Raw genomic sequence first — 19479 nt, forward strand, 5'->3', positions numbered from 1 at the left:
ATAGTGCTTATAGTTAGGGCTGGCTCTGGCTTGCCTTGGACCAGCCCTTAGACAAACTGGTATAGGCAAAAACTACAGGGGGACTTCCTTAGGATACACTGAGCACCTCTCTCCTCCTCTTCTTCACCTCTGTCTGTATGCATTGATGTCCCATTAATGCTCATTACTAACTTTACTTCTTCCCCGGAGTATTTGTGCTTTCTCGCCTCACAGGTTCCCATGACCCCAGTTTTATCTGGACACTGGTCCTTCAACCATCCATGGCCCTGCTGACACCTACTACGATCTTCATTATTAACCCTATTACCGATGCCATTAATGCACAGTACTGACTTTGTCTCTTCCTCGGAGTCCTTGTGCTTTCTCTCCTCACAGGTTTCCATGGAGCATGGTTTCATCTGGACCCTGGTCCTTCCTCCTACCATGGCCCTGCTGACTCCAACTGCTAATATCACTTTTATTATTACTCGCATTACCATTTCATATTACCGATACATTAATGACCATTATTGACCTGCTTCTTCACCAGAGTCTCTGTGCTTTCTCGCCTCACAGGTTCCTGTATATCCGGGTTATACCTGGACCAGGTCTTGCCTCCTGCCGTGGTTCTGTCATACATTGAATGTGCTGTAATTACATTGAATGTGTTGTAATTCACTATCCTGTTCTACACATGACATCTCTTGCACTTCTGTCCATCCTGGGAGAGGGATCCCTCCTCTATTGCTCTCCCACAGGTTTCTTCCTCTTTTCTCCCCGTTAAAGGGGTTTTTTTTGGGGGAGTTTTTCCTGTTCCGATGTGAGGGTCCTGGGACAAGAGGATGTCAAATGTGTACATATTGTAATGCCCTCTGAGGCAAATTTGTAATTTGTGATTTTCGGCTATACAAAAATAAATTGAATTGAATTGAACAGGTGATCAAACAGTCTCTTCACATATATTATTATTATTAAGGTGATCTGTGCAATTTTGTTATTCAGGAAGTTTGTATCAAATAAGTAGCCCTTCGTACTACTCGGTACCTTTGAAGTAGCTCTTAAAAAAGGTTGGTGACCCCTGCTCTAGAATATTCAAAAAATTCCTAATCCCTCTGGCTGCTGGTGACACTATTGGCACTGGCAGCTTGTGGCCCCCACTGACACCTACATATAAGCAGAGGAAGAGTGAAGATATTTTCAGACATGTATTTTTGGATTGGACATTTTATGGGTTTTAATTTTAAAACGTTTTCATATATATTATTGTAAATGATAATAAAACGGATGATTTATTTTCATTATTTTAGCCGATTGTTGTAAATGACTATAAAAGCAATAATTTGAACAGAGTGCATTATGTTCCCTTTTGTTGCAAAACCAGCAAAATCATACTTAAATAAAATGAATGAGAAACAAAAAAGTACAACGTGGTTACTCTAAGGATGTATACAGAGAACGGGTAAATAAAACTGATTTACGGAAGCTGACCTCTCGTAACAACAAAATTGTCTCTCACAGTGGTTTTATGTGTCGGCTACAATGTGGCAGTCTTATCATAGAAATTCAAAGAATTTCTGCTTTTGATTTGATTTAGTTTCTAGAATTATTCAACTCACCACCAACTCACTGTGTTGATAGGTAACATTTGCAGGACTCCACAGCAGGGGCGGAGCCATCCAGGGCTCAGCCCAAACCTAAGGGGGGCCGGGGAGGGATTGTAAAGTATTCATGGCAGCTATATACATTATTTTACGAGACTTATGAGATAAAAAGAGGGACTACAAATCTGCCATAATTTGGGAATGATGTGCAGTTTCCAAGGAAACAGTCATCCTGCAGAGCCCACATCCTATTTAGTATCTAATTGTTCTCCAACTGTTTAACAAAAATAGGTTTCAAGAATAATAATGCTTTTTACGCTAAATTTCACCCCACTCATGTATGTATGCATGTAACTTCAAAATAGTAACATAAGATCATTGTGCCATTTTTTAGGTGCCAGGAGTGAAAATAAATCCTCCTCACCATGTGTTGTGTTTAAAAATGATGAAGACAGTTGGAGAACAATTGTTCATCTGTGCACTTCACAGACCACGCCAGAGCGATCACCAAGTCCATGATGAGGAAGCCAACCATCGACAAGCTGACGTCCAACTGAGACGCCGACATCAAACACTTTGTCAACTTCATCACCAAAGACTCCATTCAGAAGTCGCTGGGCATGTATATGGAGATGCTTAAAAAGAGAAGGGGCTAGAGGAGAGAGGGGAAACTAATAGAATGATGCACTCAGTTGAAAAACGCATTCGGTGTCACATGTTCATTTGTGTCAATTGTGCTAAGATGGTTGAGTACAGCTCCCTGCAGCAGCTCACCTTCACTGTTCAACCAGCAAGCTGGTGGAACACTCACCATAATAAGTAGTTTGTTTGTTTCACTCATGTAGCAGAAAGGAACAACTGCATTCTGTTGCTAACCCTGTGTTGGACAATGACAATAACTTAACCTTGAACCTTGACAGACACCAGTGATTCAGTGACATAAATGTTTTCAATCCAAATTTCTAAATACTTTATTTAAAGTAACATCAATCCGTTCCAATTTACCATCAAACCATATTTTGTGAAATATTCAGTCTGCTAGTTAGCCAAAGCTTCACAGACCTGCTGTGCCCAGTTACGGTTGCTAGGCGGTGATTGGACAGTTGCTTTTCAGGGGAGGGCTTTAGTGAACAGTCAGTTATTGCCACAGGCCGGTCTCCACCGAGTGCCTAGCCTTGCTGTACCTTCATGAACCATAACTAATGAAAGTAACCCTGGGTGCATTTGAACAGCCCACAGTGGGCGATGCCTTTGTGATCTAACAGTTTTATCTACATTTAGCCTGAAATATCTGAAGCAATGATGGTTTTTGTTGTCAGAGGATTGATTCGTGTGATTAAGGAATGAAATGAAGCTGTTAAAAATCACATCGTCACTTTCGTTTTTAGCCGTGTACTTTATCTTTAACAATGATCCTTGTAGTACATACATTGTACTTCTGTGCGTGCATGTATAGTGAACAACGTATTTATTTTTATTTTTTTAACAATCCAATGCTGGGTCACTTTATAGAGAGAAGGCAAGGCCAGAACTCAGTATATAATCTCTGTTAACAAACTGATAAAAAAGTCAAGAGCACTATTAAACAGAGGATTGGAAGTTATTCTGATGTTTATCATTTGCAGTTGCAAGTACTTGCATTCAACGATTTTGAGACCAGAAACAGTTTTCTATTTGTATTTAAATATGTCCTGATGTATTGTAGTTTATACAACAGTAGAGGGTTTGTGTCTATATGTAGGAGTATTCAGTTTTCTAAATCTAAATGTACAGTTTTATATCTTTATGCTGTTTGTATAAAGGGAAAATTATAACTCCACAACCCACCTTTGCACACATAAATTGCACACTCAGCCTATTCAGTCTTTGAATTTACATTCATATATAATTCAGTTTATTGTCTTTTGAGATAATAACAAAAAGTGCTTCGTCATTGCACGTGTGAATAAATCAATGGAATATGAAAAACCTGTTTTTCCCCGAATGAGGAAGGGGGATGCGACCTCATCCCTCATCTCACAGCTCTGCCGCTGTCTGAGCTCAGTGATTGGCGGAAATGCGTGGAGTGACGTAACGTGTGTCACGAGCTCCGGCAAGGGTATAAAACCACGGAGCGAGACGTTTACCATTCACACCAGGGAGAGAAACCACAAGGAGTTCTTGCTTCAACAGTGTTTGAACGGAACTTCTTCCTTTGTCCCGCGTACTACTTCTTCTACTCTGCATTCCGGACACGACAAACCTTTATTACTTGAACACTACCGAGAAAGTCGTCGTTAAGCTATTTTTTTGGACCGTTTTGCTAAGAAAACAAGAGAAGAAACCCGCAAGAAACGCCAGCTACAATGGAGTCTCAGGTCCGTCAGAACTACCACCGCGACTGCGAGGCCGCCGTCAACCGGATGGTCAACATGGAGCTGTTCGCCTCTTACACCTACACTTCCATGGTGAGAAGAACACTTCAATTTATTGTATCTTCGTATTAATGTATGCTAAGTATCTGCATCTATTGTATGTCTTGATATAAAAAAATATTTGCTATTAAAAGAAGAAATATAAAATACAATTGTCATTAAATTGATTGTGTTTTATAAGTAATGCAGTATGGCAGCACTGTTTCTCTGCATCTCTCACTTGTTTATCTGATGGTTGCCAGATAAGGAGTGTTTTATCCGCCACACTGAGTCAAACATGCTGAGTCATGTTTATGCTGATTTTTTTTTTTTTAACTTATTCAAACATGATGCTGGTCTGTGTCCAAACTAACTAGACCTTTCAAAACCATGACTCATGTGCCTGACCACTACTTTGTTGCCTGTTTGTCACAACCTTTTTATTTATTTTTTTAATAATGGTGACGTCTGCTAATCACAGTCCTAACCTCTGCTCTTCCTCCCCTCTTGTCCCTTGTTTACAGGCCTTTTACTTCTCCCGTGACGATGTGGCCCTCGACGGCTTCGCCCATTTCTTCAAGGAGAACAGCGACGAGGAGAGGGAGCACGCCCAGAAGCTGCTGGCCTTCCAGAACAACAGGGGAGGACGCATCTTCCTCCAGGACCTGAAGGTCGGTACACACTGGAGGACTGGCCCCGTTGAGACGTGTCTTGCAGCACCCTGTCTGTCTAGGACAAATAAACTGGGATTAACCTGCAGCAGTGGGACACTCGGTCCCTCCCATTTACCACCAATTCTTATCATGACCGTTCAGTCTGCTATAATTGAATGTTTTTTCCTCTGTAGAAACCAGACCGTGATGAGTGGGGCAGCGGGCTGGAGGCCATGCAGTGCGCCCTGCAGCTGGAGAAGAACGTCAACCAGGCCCTGCTGGACCTGCACAAACTGGCTTCTGACAACGTAGACCCTCATGTAAGTGTGAATTAGTGCCGCGAGGTCTGCCAAAGACGGTCCCGGCTACACCACAAACTCGTGTGCTCTAGCATTCGTCTGTACGCGTAGTAATCTCTCTCTCTCTCTCTCTCGTCTCCGTTCCTCAGATGTGCAACTTCCTGGAGACCCACTACCTGAACGAGCAGGTGGAGGCCATCAAGAAGCTGGGCGACTACATCTCCAACCTCTCCCGCATGGACGCCAACAAAAACAAGATGGCGGAGTACCTGTTCGACAAGCACACCCTGGGGGCAAAGAGCTAAATATGCAAAGTCTCAGGGTTGAGCCTGGAGGGAAGATGTGGCACACAGGCTTTAAACGCACCCTTCTGCTCCAGTGAGCGTGAATTTAAATCTACTCTGCTTGACCTGTGGAGTTGATGAGTTCTGGTGGTGTCACCGGGTTTTTCAAATGTCATTTAAGGATAGATATTTATAAGGTGATGACTTTGCCCTCATTACCTCTAAATCTCCTCTTGTGTGACATTTGAATGACTGTTTCTGATCTGTTCTTAATCTGAATAAACATGTTGAGCTGGACTCTGTTGTCTGATCTGCATCTGTTACGCACCCTTTTCATATTGACTTAAAAGCTGTTATGTTTACACACCATCGTTTATTAAACCAAAGTGCTGGTTAGTAGTCGGTAACTCCTAAATGGAGCTAATCTGTAACTCTTTCCCTTATAAAGTGTACATGCTCATGAATGACTGCACCGCCTTTAAATCTACAATAACTACCATCAAGTCACCAGAGCTTTACTCTCTGGTTTTTCCTTCTCAGCAGGACATTTATATTTATTTTCCCCACAGTTCAATGAAGTCCCAGGCTACATTTTCTCTTATTACTGAATAAACAAAGGAATTCTGAAACGGCACACTGCCACATAACTGTTAATTATGAAATCCTCAAATGATTTTAAGAGTTTAAATTACATTTTTATTGGCCTGCATTGAAGGAAACCTTGTGTACAGAATATATCTAATTTAGTTTATACAAATTTGTCACAAGGGGCTCTCTACAGCAGGGTCTGAAATTACATTTTTTTTTTACTGTGGCAGCCAAGTATTTAAAGAACTTTCAAAGCATTCAGAAATAATTCATTGCTAAGTCATTCATGAAATAGTCAAAATATGTCTCAAAAAGCCATCAATCAATCATCAGTTTGGTGGAATTTGATTTCCACCAATCATTTGACAATGATGGTATGTCAGTGTCCTGGCATTTGGTTGTAGTTTCCTGTTATAGTTTGGTAAGTTCACTCACCCTGTCATGATTGGTTTAAAGAATCCTTATAGTAGAGCCCTGCATGGGAAGTACTACTTTAAATACCTCTCAGAACAGCTGTATGATGTCTTCAGTGCCACTGGAGGAGAACAAGACCCCCATGATGTCATAGTGATGTCATTGGGATGGGATCATGTGAGCTTGGACAGTATAAACTGAAAACATGCGTTGCAACAACAAACAGGTTTATAGTTTTGTTGTACTACATAATTCATTCATGTTACTGTGATTAAAAACATTTTTGCATGAAAGAAGAGTCGGAGGTGCATATTTACCTGCTTCTGTGAGTCGTGTGGGGAAGGAGAAGGCCTGTTGTGAGCAGGGCACAGAGGCTTTGCTTGTGTGAATCCCCGGAGGCTCCTCTGCAACTTCTCTCGGGAGGTTTTTATTTACCTGCACAGTGCATGTGACCGGGTCAGGCTGGAGGGGAGGGGTGAAGAGAGGAGGTGTGTTGCGGATGGGGATCGGGGTTTTCAGGTCAAGGAGGTCCGTTCGGAAACATTGGCTCTCACAGTGGTTTTATGTGTCGGCTACAATGTGGCAGTCTTATTATAGAAATTCAAAGAATTTATGCTTTCGATTTGATTTAGTTTCTAGAATTATTCAACTCACCACCAACTCACTGTGTTGATAGGTAACATTTGCAGGACTCCACAGCAGGGGCGGAGCCATCCAGGGCTCAGCCCAAACCTAAGGGGGGCCGGGGAGGGATTGTAAACCATTCATGGCAGCTATATACATTATTTTACGAGACTTATGAGATAAAAAGAGGGCCTAAAAATCTGCACATCATTTGGGAATGATGTGCAGTTTCCAAGGAAACAGTCATCCTGCAGAGCCCACATCCTATTTAGTATCTAATTGTTCTCCAACTGTTTAACAAAAATAGGTTTCAAGAATACTCTAAATTCCACCCACATATCTATGCAAGGAGAGAGGGGAAACTTATAGAATGATACACTTCTTTGGGGGACTTCGTGACACTAGTTGAAAAACGCGTCTCCATTCGGTGTCACATGTTCATTTGTGTCAATTGTGCTAAGATGGTTGAGTACAGCTCCCTGCAGCAGCTCACCTTCACTGTTCAACCAGCAAGCTGGTGGAACACTCACCATAATAAGTAGTTTGTTTGTTTCACTCATGTAGCAGAAAGGAACAACTGCATTCTGTTGCTAACCCTGTGTTGGACAATGACAATAACTTAACCTTGAACCTTGACAGACACCAGTGATTCAGTGACATAAATGTTTTCTATCCAAATTTCTAAATACTTTATTTAAAGTAACATCAATCCGTTCCAATTTACCATCAAACCATATTTTGTGAAATATTCAGTATGCTAGTTAGCCAAAGCTTCACAGACCTGCTGTGCCCAGTTACGGTTGCTAAGCGGTGATTGGACAGTTGCTTTTCAGGGGAGGGCTTTAGTGAACAGTCAGTTATTGCCACAGGCCGGTCTCCACCGAGTCCCTAGCCTTGCTGTACCTTCATGAACCATAACTAATGAAAGTAACCCTGGGTGCATTTGAACAGCCCACAGTGGGCGATGCCTTTGTGATCTCACAGTTTTATCTACATTTAGCCTGAAATATCTGAAGCAATGATGGTTTTTGTTGTCAGAGGATTGATTCGTGTGATTAAGGAATGAAATGAAGCTGTTAAAAATCACATCGTCACTTTAGTTTTTAGCCTTGTACTTTATCTTTAACAATGATCCTTGTAGTACATACATTGTACTTCTGTGCGTGCATGTATAGTGAACAACGTATTTATTTTAATTTTTTTAACAATCCAGTGCTGGGTCGCTTTATAGAGAGAAGGCAAGGCCAGAACTCAGTATATAATCTCTGTTAACAAAATTCATAAAAAAGTCAAGAGCACTATTAAACAGAGGATTGGAAGTTATTCTGATGTTTATCATTTGCAGTTGCAAGTACTTGCATTCAACGATTTTGAGACCAGAAACAGTTTTCTATTTGTATTTAAATATGTCCTGATGTATTGTAGTTTATACAACAGTAGAGGATTTGTGTCTATATTCAGTATTCAGTTTTCTAAATCTAAATGTACAGTTTTATATCTTTATGCTGTTTGTATAAAGGGAAAATTATAACTTCACAACCCACCTTTGCACACATAAATTGCACACTCAGCCTATTCAGTCTTTGAATTTACATTCAAATATAATTCAGTTTATTGTCTTTTGAGATAATAACAAAAAGTGCTTCGTCATTGCACGTGTGAATAAATCAATGGAATATGAAAAACCTGTTTTTCCCCGAATGAGGAAGGGGGATGCGACCTCATCCCTCGTCTCACAGCTCTGCCGCTGTCTGAGCTCAGTGATTGGCGGAAATGCGTGGAGTGACGTAACGTGTGTCACGAGCTCAGGCAAGGGTATAAAACCACGGAGCGAGACGTTTACCATTCACACCAGGGAGAGAAACCACAAGGAGTTCTTGCTTCAACAGTGTTTGAACGGAACTTCTTCCTTCGTCCCGCGTACTACTTCTTCTACTCTGCATTCCGGACACGACAAACCTTTATTACTTGAACACTACCGAGAAAGTCGCCGTTAAGCTATTTTTTGTACCGTTTTGCTAAGAAAACAAGAGAAGAAACCCGCAAGAAACGCCAGCTACAATGGAGTCTCAGGTCCGTCAGAACTACCACCGCGACTGCGAGGCCGCCGTCAACCGGATGGTCAACATGGAGCTGTTCGCCTCTTACACCTACACTTCCATGGTGAGAAGAACACTTCAATTTATTGTATCTTCGTATTAATGTATGCTAAGTATCTGCATCTATTGTATGTCTTGATATAAAAAAATATTTGCTATTAAAAGAAGAAATATAAAATACAATTGTCATTAAATTGATTGTGTTTTATAAGTAATGCAGTATGGCAGCACTGTTTCTCTGCATCTCTCACTTGTTTATCTGATGGTTGCCAGATAAGGAGTGTTTTATCCGCCACACTGAGTCAAACATGCTGAGTCATGTTTATGCTGATTTTTTTTTTTAACTTATTCAAACATGATGCTGGTCTGTGTCCAAACTAACTAGACCTTTCAAAACCATGACTCATGTGCCTGACCACTACTTTGTTGCCTGTTTGTCACAACCTTTTTATTTATTTTTTTAAATAATGGTGACGTCTGCTAATCACAGTTCTAACCTCTGCTCTTCCTCCCCTCTTGTCCCTTGTTTACAGGCCTTTTACTTCTCCCGTGACGATGTGGCCCTCGACGGCTTCGCCCATTTCTTCAAGGAGAACAGCGACGAGGAGAGGGAGCACGCCCAGAAGCTGCTGGCCTTCCAGAACAACAGGGGAGGACGCATCTTCCTCCAGGACCTGAAGGTCGGTACACACTGGAGGACTGGCCCCGTTGAGACGTGTCTTGCTGCACCCTGTCTGTCTAGGACAAATAAACTGGGATTAACCTGCAGCAGTGGGACACTCGGTCCCTCCCATTTACCACCAATTCTTATCATGACCGTTCAGTCTGCTATAATTGAATGTTTTTTCCTCTGTAGAAACCAGACCGTGATGAGTGGGGCAGCGGGCTGGAGGCCATGCAGTGCGCCCTGCAGCTGGTGAAGAACGTCAACCAGGCCCTGCTGGACCTGCACAAACTGGCTTCTGACAACGTAGACCCTCATGTAAGTGTGAATTAGTGCCGCGAGGTCTGCCAAAGACGGTCCCGGCTACACCACAAACTCGTGTGCTCTAGCATTCGTCTGTACGCGTAGCAATCTCTCTCTCGTCTCCGTTCCTCAGATGTGCAACTTCCTGGAGACCCACTACCTGAACGAACAGGTGGAGGCCATCAAGAAGCTGGGCGACTACATCTCCAACCTCTCCCGCATGGACGCCAGCAAAAACAAGATGGCGGAGTACCTGTTCGACAAGCACACCCTGGGGGCAAAGAGCTAAATATGCAAAGTCTCAGGGTTGAGCCTGGAGGGAAGATGTGGCACACAGGCTTTAAACGCACCCTTCTGCTCCAGTGAGCGTGAATTTAAATCTACTCTGCTTGACCTTTGGAGTTGATGAGTTCTGGTGGTGTCACCGGGTTTTTTAAATGTCATTTAAGGATAGATATTTATAAGGTGATGACTTTGCCCTCATTACCTCCAAATCTCCTCTTGTGTGACATTTGAATGACTGTTTCTGATCTGTTCTTAATCTGAATAAACATGTTGAGCTGGACTCTGTTGTCTGATCTGCATCTGTTACGCACCCTTTTCATATTGACTTAAAAGCTGTTATGTTTACACAACATCATTTATTAAACCAAAGTGCTGGTTAGTAGTCGGTAACTCCTAAATGGAGCTAATCTGTAACTCTTTCCCTTATAAAGTGTACATGCTCATGAATGACTGCACCGCCTTTAAATCCACAAGAACTGCCATCAAGTCACCAGAGCTTTACTCTCTGGTTTTTCCTTCTCAGCAGGACATTTATATTTATTTTCCCCACAGTTCAACGAAGTGAAAGTCCTGATTCCTCCCAGGCTACATTTTCTTTTTTTTACTGAATAAACAAAGGAATTCTGAAACGGCACACTGCCACATAACTTAATTATGAAATCCTCATGATTTTAAGAGTTTAAATTACATGTTTGTATTGCCCTGCATTGTTGGAAGGAAACTGTGTACAGAATATATCTAATTTTGTTTATACAAATTTGCCACAAGGGGCTCTGTACAGCAGGGTCTGAAATTACATTTTTTTTTTACTGTGGCAGCCAAGTATTTAAAGAGAACTTTCAAAGCATTCAGAAATGATTCATTGCCAAGAGTGTCATTCATGAAATAGTAAAAGTATGTCATAAAAACAAGTATAGTTTAGTATGTCACAAGCCATCAATCATGACCGAGTTTGGTGGAATTTGATTTCCACCAATCATTTGACAATGATAGTATCTCGTATAGTGTCCTGGCATTTGGTTGTATTTTCCTGTTATATTTTGATAAGTTCACTCACCGTCATGATTGGTTTAAAGAATCCTTATAGTAGAGCCCTGCATGGGAAGTATTACTTTAAATACCTCTCAGAACAGCTGTATGATGTCTTCAGTTCCACTGGAGGAGAACAAGACCCCCATGATGTCATTAGGATCATATGAGCTCGGGCTTGGACATTTTTATTTTTTTCACCCACAGTTCAACGATGCATGCCATGCAGGTTGAGATCCTGTATACAAGAGTGATGCAACTTCTGTGAAAAGAGCTGAGTCATCTGCTTCTGAAGCCAACAACAAACCACATGAGCGATCCTGGAAGTTCCTAGAACGAAGGCCTCCTGAATACTACAATGTAAAGAATCTGGCTTAGACGAGATGTGATGAGGGCGAAGTAGTCGAGGTGTTTCTTGAAAAATGAATGCATCTTCAGAGAGCGTGTTGTTTTTCAAATCAAAGTGTGGCCCTTTGCACTGCGGCCAAACCAACCACACTACACTCTCATCAAGATTAACACCTGGCTGGAAACTATGGTGCCACTCCTCATAAAAGTCTGGAATGTGTTACGTGATTACGTCATCTTTAAAAATAAAAAATGTAAACAGAGACAGCTGGAATGTAGCAGTTATGTTAACTAGCCTGGATGCTATGCTAACTACCAGCCATGATGGGACGAATATATTGAAAAGCGAACATGTCGCAACATGCAATGTGTTTTGTTGAATTTCTGTCAAATAAAAATAAAAAAACACTGGAGACAGATTATTTATATTTTGAAGTCAACACTCAAATTTCAATACTAATTCATTTTTACCGTCCCTCATGCTCCCACAAGCCTTTCTCTCGCCGTGACCTTTCACCTGTCCGGTGCACAGGCATGAACCCCCTGAACAGCTCAGCGGACCGTGAGGAGATACTCACTGGAGTTGACAAAGATTGGATTAGAATCGCTGACTTGCACCTGTAAGTGTTTCTGTTAGTGGTACGCTAGCCCTCATGGCGCCATACTTACTGTGTGCCAGATGAGACGAGAGGCCTAAAGGAAGCAACTCTTAAGACCTGACATGATTACACGTTCGCCCTCTCGTTGGCCAGCACTGCAAACATTCTTACTGTAGTTTTAGCTGATACATAACTACCACAATTTTATACTAGTTAAAGAAAAAGAAAAAATCTGCACAAGTGATCTTCACCAGCAGCATTAAATCAGCAGTTTAGGAATGAAATAATTGTTGTGACCCTTGACGTCCACCTGGCACTATACAAGTGGAAAGCTATTGGCTGAAAGTGCTGTATCACTTTATTAAAGATGATCTCTTGTGTTATTAACAAAAGCATGATATTCAAGTGTACAAGAGGACAAACCTCAACCCAAAATCTCAGTGTGTGTTTCAGAGGCCGATAAATAACAGAGCATGTAGATTATTTCAAAGTCAGTTCCAAACAGTGATCAAATCACAGTTGAACTAAACACCATCATCCAAACCGCACTCTTTAGGGAGACCTGATGTCACTTATCTGACTCACATTGAACAGATATGAGCATGCATAAAGAAAAAGTTGCATTGAAACAGGACTGAGGCTTTTAGAAGCACGACTTTCATTAAAAACAAAAACGATCACAAACAATATGTAAGTACAGCATTTCCTTGGCTCCCCCATGTTATTTTAAAGCGAAGACCTTTCAGGCTTTTCAGACTCTGTCGTGTCTCACAACAGTGCTGTGGTATTGAGTAATGCAATACAAAAAAGAAGAACACCTCGGTGGAAAACACATAATCAGCAGTTTTGAGATGTCGTGTTGTATAACGAGATAAAACAAGTTCTGCTGTATCGGGCCAAAGTTAACTACAGAGATAAGCAAGGTCTATAGATGCCTTATGGGGAGTATTGGTTAACAATCCAGTGCTGGGTCACTTTATAGAGAGAAGGCAAGGCCAGAACTCAGTATATAATCTCTGTTAACAAACTCATAAAAATGTCAAGAGCACTATTAAACAGAGGATTGGACGTTATTCTGATGTTTATCATTTGCAGTTGCAAGTACTTGCATTCAACGATTTTGAGACCAGAAACAGTTTTCTATTTGTATTTAAATATGTCCTGATGTATTGTAGTTTATACAACAGTAGAGGGTTTGTGTCTATATGTAGGAGTATTCAGTTTTCTAAATCTAAATGTACAGTTTTATATCTTTATGCTGTTTGTATAAAGGGAAAATGATAACTTCACAACCCACCTTTGCACACATAAATTGCACACTCAGCCTATTCAGTCTTTGAATTTACATTCAAATATAATTCAGTTTATTGTCTTTTGAGATAATAACAAAAAGTGCTTCGTCATTGCACGTGTGAATAAATCAATGGAATATGAAAAACCTGTTTTTCCCCGAATGAGGAAGGGGGATGCGACCTCATCCCTCGTCTCACAGCTCTGCCGCTGTCTGAGCTCAGTGATTGGCGGAAATGCGTGGAGTGACGTAACGTGTGTCACGAGCTCCGGCAAGGGTATAAAACCGCGGAGCGAGACGTTTACCATTCACACCAGGGAGAGAAACCACAAGGAGTTCTTGCTTCAACAGTGTTTGAACGGAACTTCTTCCTTCGTCCCGCGTACTACTTCTTCTACTCTGCATTCCGGACACGACAAACCTTTATTACTTGAACACTACCGAGAAAGTCGCCGTTAAGCTATTTTTTGTACCGTTTTGCTAAGAAAACAAGAGAAGAAACCCGCAAGAAACGCCAGCTACAATGGAGTCTCAGGTCCGTCAGAACTACCACCGCGACTGCGAGGCCGCCGTCAACCGGATGGTCAACATGGAGCTGTTCGCCTCTTACACCTACACTTCCATGGTGAGAAGAACACTTCAATTTATTGTATCTTCGTATTAATGTATGCTAAGTATCTGCATCTATTGTGTGTCTTGATATAAAAAAATATGCTGATAAAAGAAGAAATATAAAATACAATTGTCATTAAATTGATTGTGTTTTATAAGTAATGCAGTATGGCAGCACTGTTTCTCTGTATCTCTCACTTGTTTATCTGATGGTTGCCAGATGAGCAGTGTTTTATCCCCCACTCGCCACATTGAGTCAAACACGCTGAGTCATGTTTATGCTGTTTTTTGTTTTTGATTTTTTAACTTCTTCAAACATGACGCTGGTCTGTGTCCAAACCGACTAGACTCTTCAAAATCATGACTCATGTGCTGTTAGGTCCATAATTTTTGGACACTGGGAGAAATCCCTCCCTCCTCCCTCCTTCCTGCAGCCATGTGCTCTCAATCGCCTCCAAAACACAACAGCAGGTTTAAGTCAAACTCAAATAGATTTATTAGCCAAGAAGCATAAAAACAGATACAAACCGAATCACATTATTAATAACAAAACAAACGGAGGAGGTCTGACTCTCTCTCTCCCCACCCTCCCCCCTCAAGATCCTTTGTCCCTCCAAAGTTACATCTCTTAGCTCATCGATCACCTCACTGATTGGCTGAAGTCCAATAAGCCCCTCCCTTGACCCATTGTCCTAAACTTCACACCTCACCCAGCCACTTTACAACCCCCCCCCCCCCCCCCCCCCCCCCCCGGCTTCCAACCCATTCCTCAAACCCCCACTCTTACAACACACCTCTTGGTCAAAACTTCCTAAAGTAAAAGCATTGTAACATAATTCCATAATTAGGAGTTTAAAAACTGTAATTCCTCACAGTGCCTGACCACTACTTTGCTGCATAACTACTGTTTGGCACAACCTTTTTTTTTTTTTTTTTTTTTATATAAATAATGGTGACGTCTGCTAATCACAGTTCTAACCTCCGCTCTTCCTCCCCTCTTGTCCCTTGTTTACAGGCCTTTTACTTCTCCCGTGACGATGTGGCCCTCGAAGGCTTCGCCCATTTCTTCAAGGAGAACAGTGACGAGGAGAGGGAGCACGCCCAGAAGCTGCTGGCCTTCCAGAACAACAGGGGAGGACGCATCTTCCTCCAGGACCTGAAGGTCGGTACACACTGGAGGACTGGCCCCGTTGAGACGTGTCTTGCTGCACCCTGTCTGTCTAGGACAAATAAACTGGGATTAACCTGCAGCAGTGGGACACTCGGTCCCTCCCGTTTACCACCAATTATTATCATGACCGTTCAGTCTGCTATAATTGAATGTTTTTCCCTCCGTAGAAACCAGACCGTGATGAGTGGGGCAGCGGGCTGGAGGCCATGCAGTGCGCCCTGCAGCTGGAGAAGAACGTCAACCAGGCCCTGCTGGACCTGCACAAACTGGCTTCTGACAACGTAGACCCTCATGTAAGTGTGAATTAGTGCCGCGTGGTCTGCCAAAGACGGTCCCGGCTACACCACAAACTTGTGTGCTCTAGCATTCGTCTGTACGCGTAGTAATCTCTCTCTCTCTCTCTCTCTCGTCTCCGTTCCTCAGATGTGCAACTTCCTGGAGACCCACTACCTGAACGAGCAGGTGGAGGCCATCAAGAAGCTGGGCGACTACATCTCCAACCTCTCCCGCATGGACGCCAACAAAAACAAGATGGCGGAGTACCTGTTCGACAAGCACACCCTGGGGGCAAAGAGCTAAATATGCAAAGTCTCAGGGTTGAGCCTGGAGGGAAGATGTGGCACACAGGCTTTAAACGCACCCTTCTGCTCCAGTGAGTGTGAATTTAAATCTAATCTGCTTGACCTGTGGAGTTGATGAGTTCTGGTGGTGTCACTGGGTTTTTTAAATGTCATTTAAGGATAGATATTTATAAGGTGATGACTTTGCCCTCATTACCTCTAAATCTCCTCTTGTGTGACATTTGAATGACTGTTTCTGATCTGTTCTTAATCTGAATAAACATGTTGAGCTGGACTCTGTTGTCTGATCTGCATCTGTTACGCACCCTTTTCATATTGACTTAAAAGCTGTTATGTTTACACACCATCGTTTATTAAACCAAAGTGCTGGTTAGTAGTCGGTAACTCCTAAATGGAGCTAATCTGTAACTCTTTCCCTTATAAAGTGTACATGCTCATGAATGACTGCACCGCCTTTAAATCTACAAGAACTACCATCAAGTCACCAGAGCTTTACTCTCTGGTTTTTCCTTCTCAGCAGGACATTTATATTTATTTTCCCCACAGTTCAATGAAGTCCCAGGCTACATTTTCTCTTATTACTGAATAAACAAAGGAATTCTGAAACGGCACACTGCCACATAACTGTTAATTATGAAATCCTCAAATGATTTTAAGAGTTTAAATTACATTTTTATTGGCCTGCATTGAAGGAAACCTTGTGTACAGAATATATCTAATTTAGTTTATACAAATTTGTCACAAGGGGCTCTGTACAGCAGGGTCTGAAATTACATTTTTTTTTACTGTGGCAGCCAAGTATTTAAAGAACTTTCAAAGCATTCAGAAATAATTCATTGCTAAGTCATTCATGAAATAGTCAAAATATGTCTCAAAAAGCCATCAATCAATCATCACAGTTTGGTGGAATTTGATTTCCACCAATCATTTGACAATGATAGTATGTCAGTGTCCTGGCATTTGGTTGTAGTTTCCTGTTATAGTTTGGTAAGTTCACTCACCCTGTCATGATTGGTTTAAAGAATCCTTATAGTAGAGCCCTGCATGGGAAGTACTACTTTAAATACCTCTCAGAACAGCTGTATGTCTTCAGTGCCACTGGAGGAGAACAAGACCCCCATGATGTCATAGTGATGTCATTGGGATGGGATCATGTGAGCTTGGACAGTATAAACTGAAAACATGCGTTGCAACAACAAACAGGTTTGTAGTATTGTTGTACTAAATAATTCATCCATGTTACTGTGATGAAAAACATTTTTGCATGAAAGAAGAGTCCGAGGTGCATATTTACCTGCTTCTGTGAGTCGTGTGGGGAAGGAGAAGGCCTGTTGTGAGCAGGGCACAGAGGCTTTGCTTGTGTGAATCCCCGGAGGCTCCTCTGCAACTTCTCTCGGGAGGTTTTTATTTACCTGCACAGTGCATGTGACCGGGTCAGGCTGGAGGGGAGGGGTGAAGAGAGGAGGTGTGTTGCGGATGGGGATCGGGGTTTTCAGGTCAAGGAGGTCCGTTCGGAAACATTGGCTCTCACAGTGGTTTTATGTGTCGGCTACAATGTGGCAGTCTTATTATAGAAATTCAAAGAATTTATGCTTTCGATTTGATTTAGTTTCTAGAATTATTCAACTCACCACCAACTCACTGTGTTGATAGGTAACATTTGCAGGACTCCACAGCAGGGGCGGAGCCATCCAGGGCTCAGCCCAAACCTAAGGGGGGCCGGGGAGGGATTGTAAACCATTCATGGCAGCTATATACATTATTTTACGAGACTTATGAGATAAAAAGAGGGCCTAAAAATCTGCACATCATTTGGGAATGATGTGCAGTTTCCAAGGAAACAGTCATCCTGCAGAGCCCACATCCTATTTAGTATCTAATTGTTCTCCAACTGTTTAACAAAAATAGGTTTCAAGAATACTCTAAATTCCACCCACATATCTATGCAAGGAGAGAGGGGAAACTTATAGAATGATACACTTCTTTGGGGGACTTCGTGACACTAGTTGAAAAACGCGTCTCCATTCGGTGTCACATGTTCATTTGTGTCAATTGTGCTAAGATGGTTGAGTACAGCTCCCTGCAGCAGCTCACCTTCACTGTTCAACCAGCAAGCTGGTGGAACACTCACCATAATAAGTAGTTTGTTTGTTTCACTCATGTAGCAGAAAGGAACAACTGCATTCTGTTGCTAACCCTGTGTTGGACAATGACAATAACTTAACCTTGAACCTTGACAGACACCAGTGATTCAGTGACATAAATGTTTTCTATCCAAATTTCTAAATACTTTATTTAAAGTAACATCAATCCGTTCCAATTTACCATCAAACCATATTTTGTGAAATATTCAGTATGCTAGTTAGCCAAAGCTTCACAGACCTGCTGTGCCCAGTTACGGTTGCTAAGCGGTGATTGGACAGTTGCTTTTCAGGGGAGGGCTTTAGTGAACAGTCAGTTATTGCCACAGGCCGGTCTCCACCGAGTCCCTAGCCTTGCTGTACCTTCATGAACCATAACTAATGAAAGTAACCCTGGGTGCATTTGAACAGCCCACAGTGGGCGATGCCTTTGTGATCTCACAGTTTTATCTACATTTAGCCTGAAATATCTGAAGCAATGATGGTTTTTGTTGTCAGAGGATTGATTCGTGTGATTAAGGAATGAAATGAAGCTGTTAAAAATCACATCGTCACTTTAGTTTTTAGCCTTGTACTTTATCTTTAACAATGATCCTTGTAGTACATACATTGTACTTCTGTGCGTGCATGTATAGTGAACAACGTATTTATTTTAATTTTTTTAACAATCCAGTGCTGGGTCGCTTTATAGAGAGAAGGCAAGGCCAGAACTCAGTATATAATCTCTGTTAACAAAATTCATAAAAAAGTCAAGAGCACTATTAAACAGAGGATTGGAAGTTATTCTGATGTTTATCATTTGCAGTTGCAAGTACTTGCATTCAACGATTTTGAGACCAGAAACAGTTTTCTATTTGTATTTAAATATGTCCTGATGTATTGTAGTTTATACAACAGTAGAGGATTTGTGTCTATATTCAGTATTCAGTTTTCTAAATCTAAATGTACAGTTTTATATCTTTATGCTGTTTGTATAAAGGGAAAATTATAACTTCACAACCCACCTTTGCACACATAAATTGCACACTCAGCCTATTCAGTCTTTGAATTTACATTCAAATATAATTCAGTTTATTGTCTTTTGAGATAATAACAAAAAGTGCTTCGTCATTGCACGTGTGAATAAATCAATGGAATATGAAAAACCTGTTTTTCCCCGAATGAGGAAGGGGGATGCGACCTCATCCCTCGTCTCACAGCTCTGCCGCTGTCTGAGCTCAGTGATTGGCGGAAATGCGTGGAGTGACGTAACGTGTGTCACGAGCTCAGGCAAGGGTATAAAACCACGGAGCGAGACGTTTACCATTCACACCAGGGAGAGAAACCACAAGGAGTTCTTGCTTCAACAGTGTTTGAACGGAACTTCTTCCTTCGTCCCGCGTACTACTTCTTCTACTCTGCATTCCGGACACGACAAACCTTTATTACTTGAACACTACCGAGAAAGTCGCCGTTAAGCTATTTTTTGTACCGTTTTGCTAAGAAAACAAGAGAAGAAACCCGCAAGAAACGCCAGCTACA

At 41.8% G+C, this 19479-nt stretch overlaps 3 protein-coding genes across 3 annotated transcripts; all 3 read left to right on the forward strand.

The window, feature by feature from the left end:
- The first annotated feature begins 3925 nt into the window (after window positions 1–3925).
- On the forward strand, window positions 3926–5230 carry LOC142945245 (ferritin, spleen middle subunit-like). Its single transcript, XM_076086664.1, has 4 exons — window positions 3926–4027; window positions 4498–4644; window positions 4821–4946; window positions 5075–5230. The coding sequence occupies exons 1-4, from the start codon at window positions 3926–3928 to the stop codon at window positions 5228–5230; spliced, it is 531 nt and encodes a 176-aa protein (XP_075942779.1).
- Window positions 5231–8896: 3666 nt separating this feature from the next.
- Window positions 8897–10190, forward strand: LOC142945246 (ferritin, spleen middle subunit-like). Its single transcript, XM_076086665.1, has 4 exons — window positions 8897–8998; window positions 9468–9614; window positions 9791–9916; window positions 10035–10190. Exons 1-4 carry the CDS (start codon window positions 8897–8899, stop codon window positions 10188–10190), a joined length of 531 nt encoding a protein of 176 aa, XP_075942780.1.
- Window positions 10191–13976: 3786 nt separating this feature from the next.
- Window positions 13977–15815, forward strand: LOC142945247 (ferritin, spleen middle subunit-like). The gene is made up of 4 exons (XM_076086667.1): window positions 13977–14078; window positions 15081–15227; window positions 15404–15529; window positions 15660–15815. Exons 1-4 carry the CDS (start codon window positions 13977–13979, stop codon window positions 15813–15815), a joined length of 531 nt encoding a protein of 176 aa, XP_075942782.1.
- Window positions 15816–19479: the final 3664 nt, after the last annotated feature.

Source organism: Anarhichas minor, unplaced genomic scaffold (assembly GCF_050575085.1).
Source record: "Anarhichas minor isolate MPS153535 unplaced genomic scaffold, ASM5057508v1 ptg000007l, whole genome shotgun sequence".
NCBI lineage: Eukaryota > Metazoa > Chordata > Actinopteri > Perciformes > Anarhichadidae > Anarhichas > Anarhichas minor.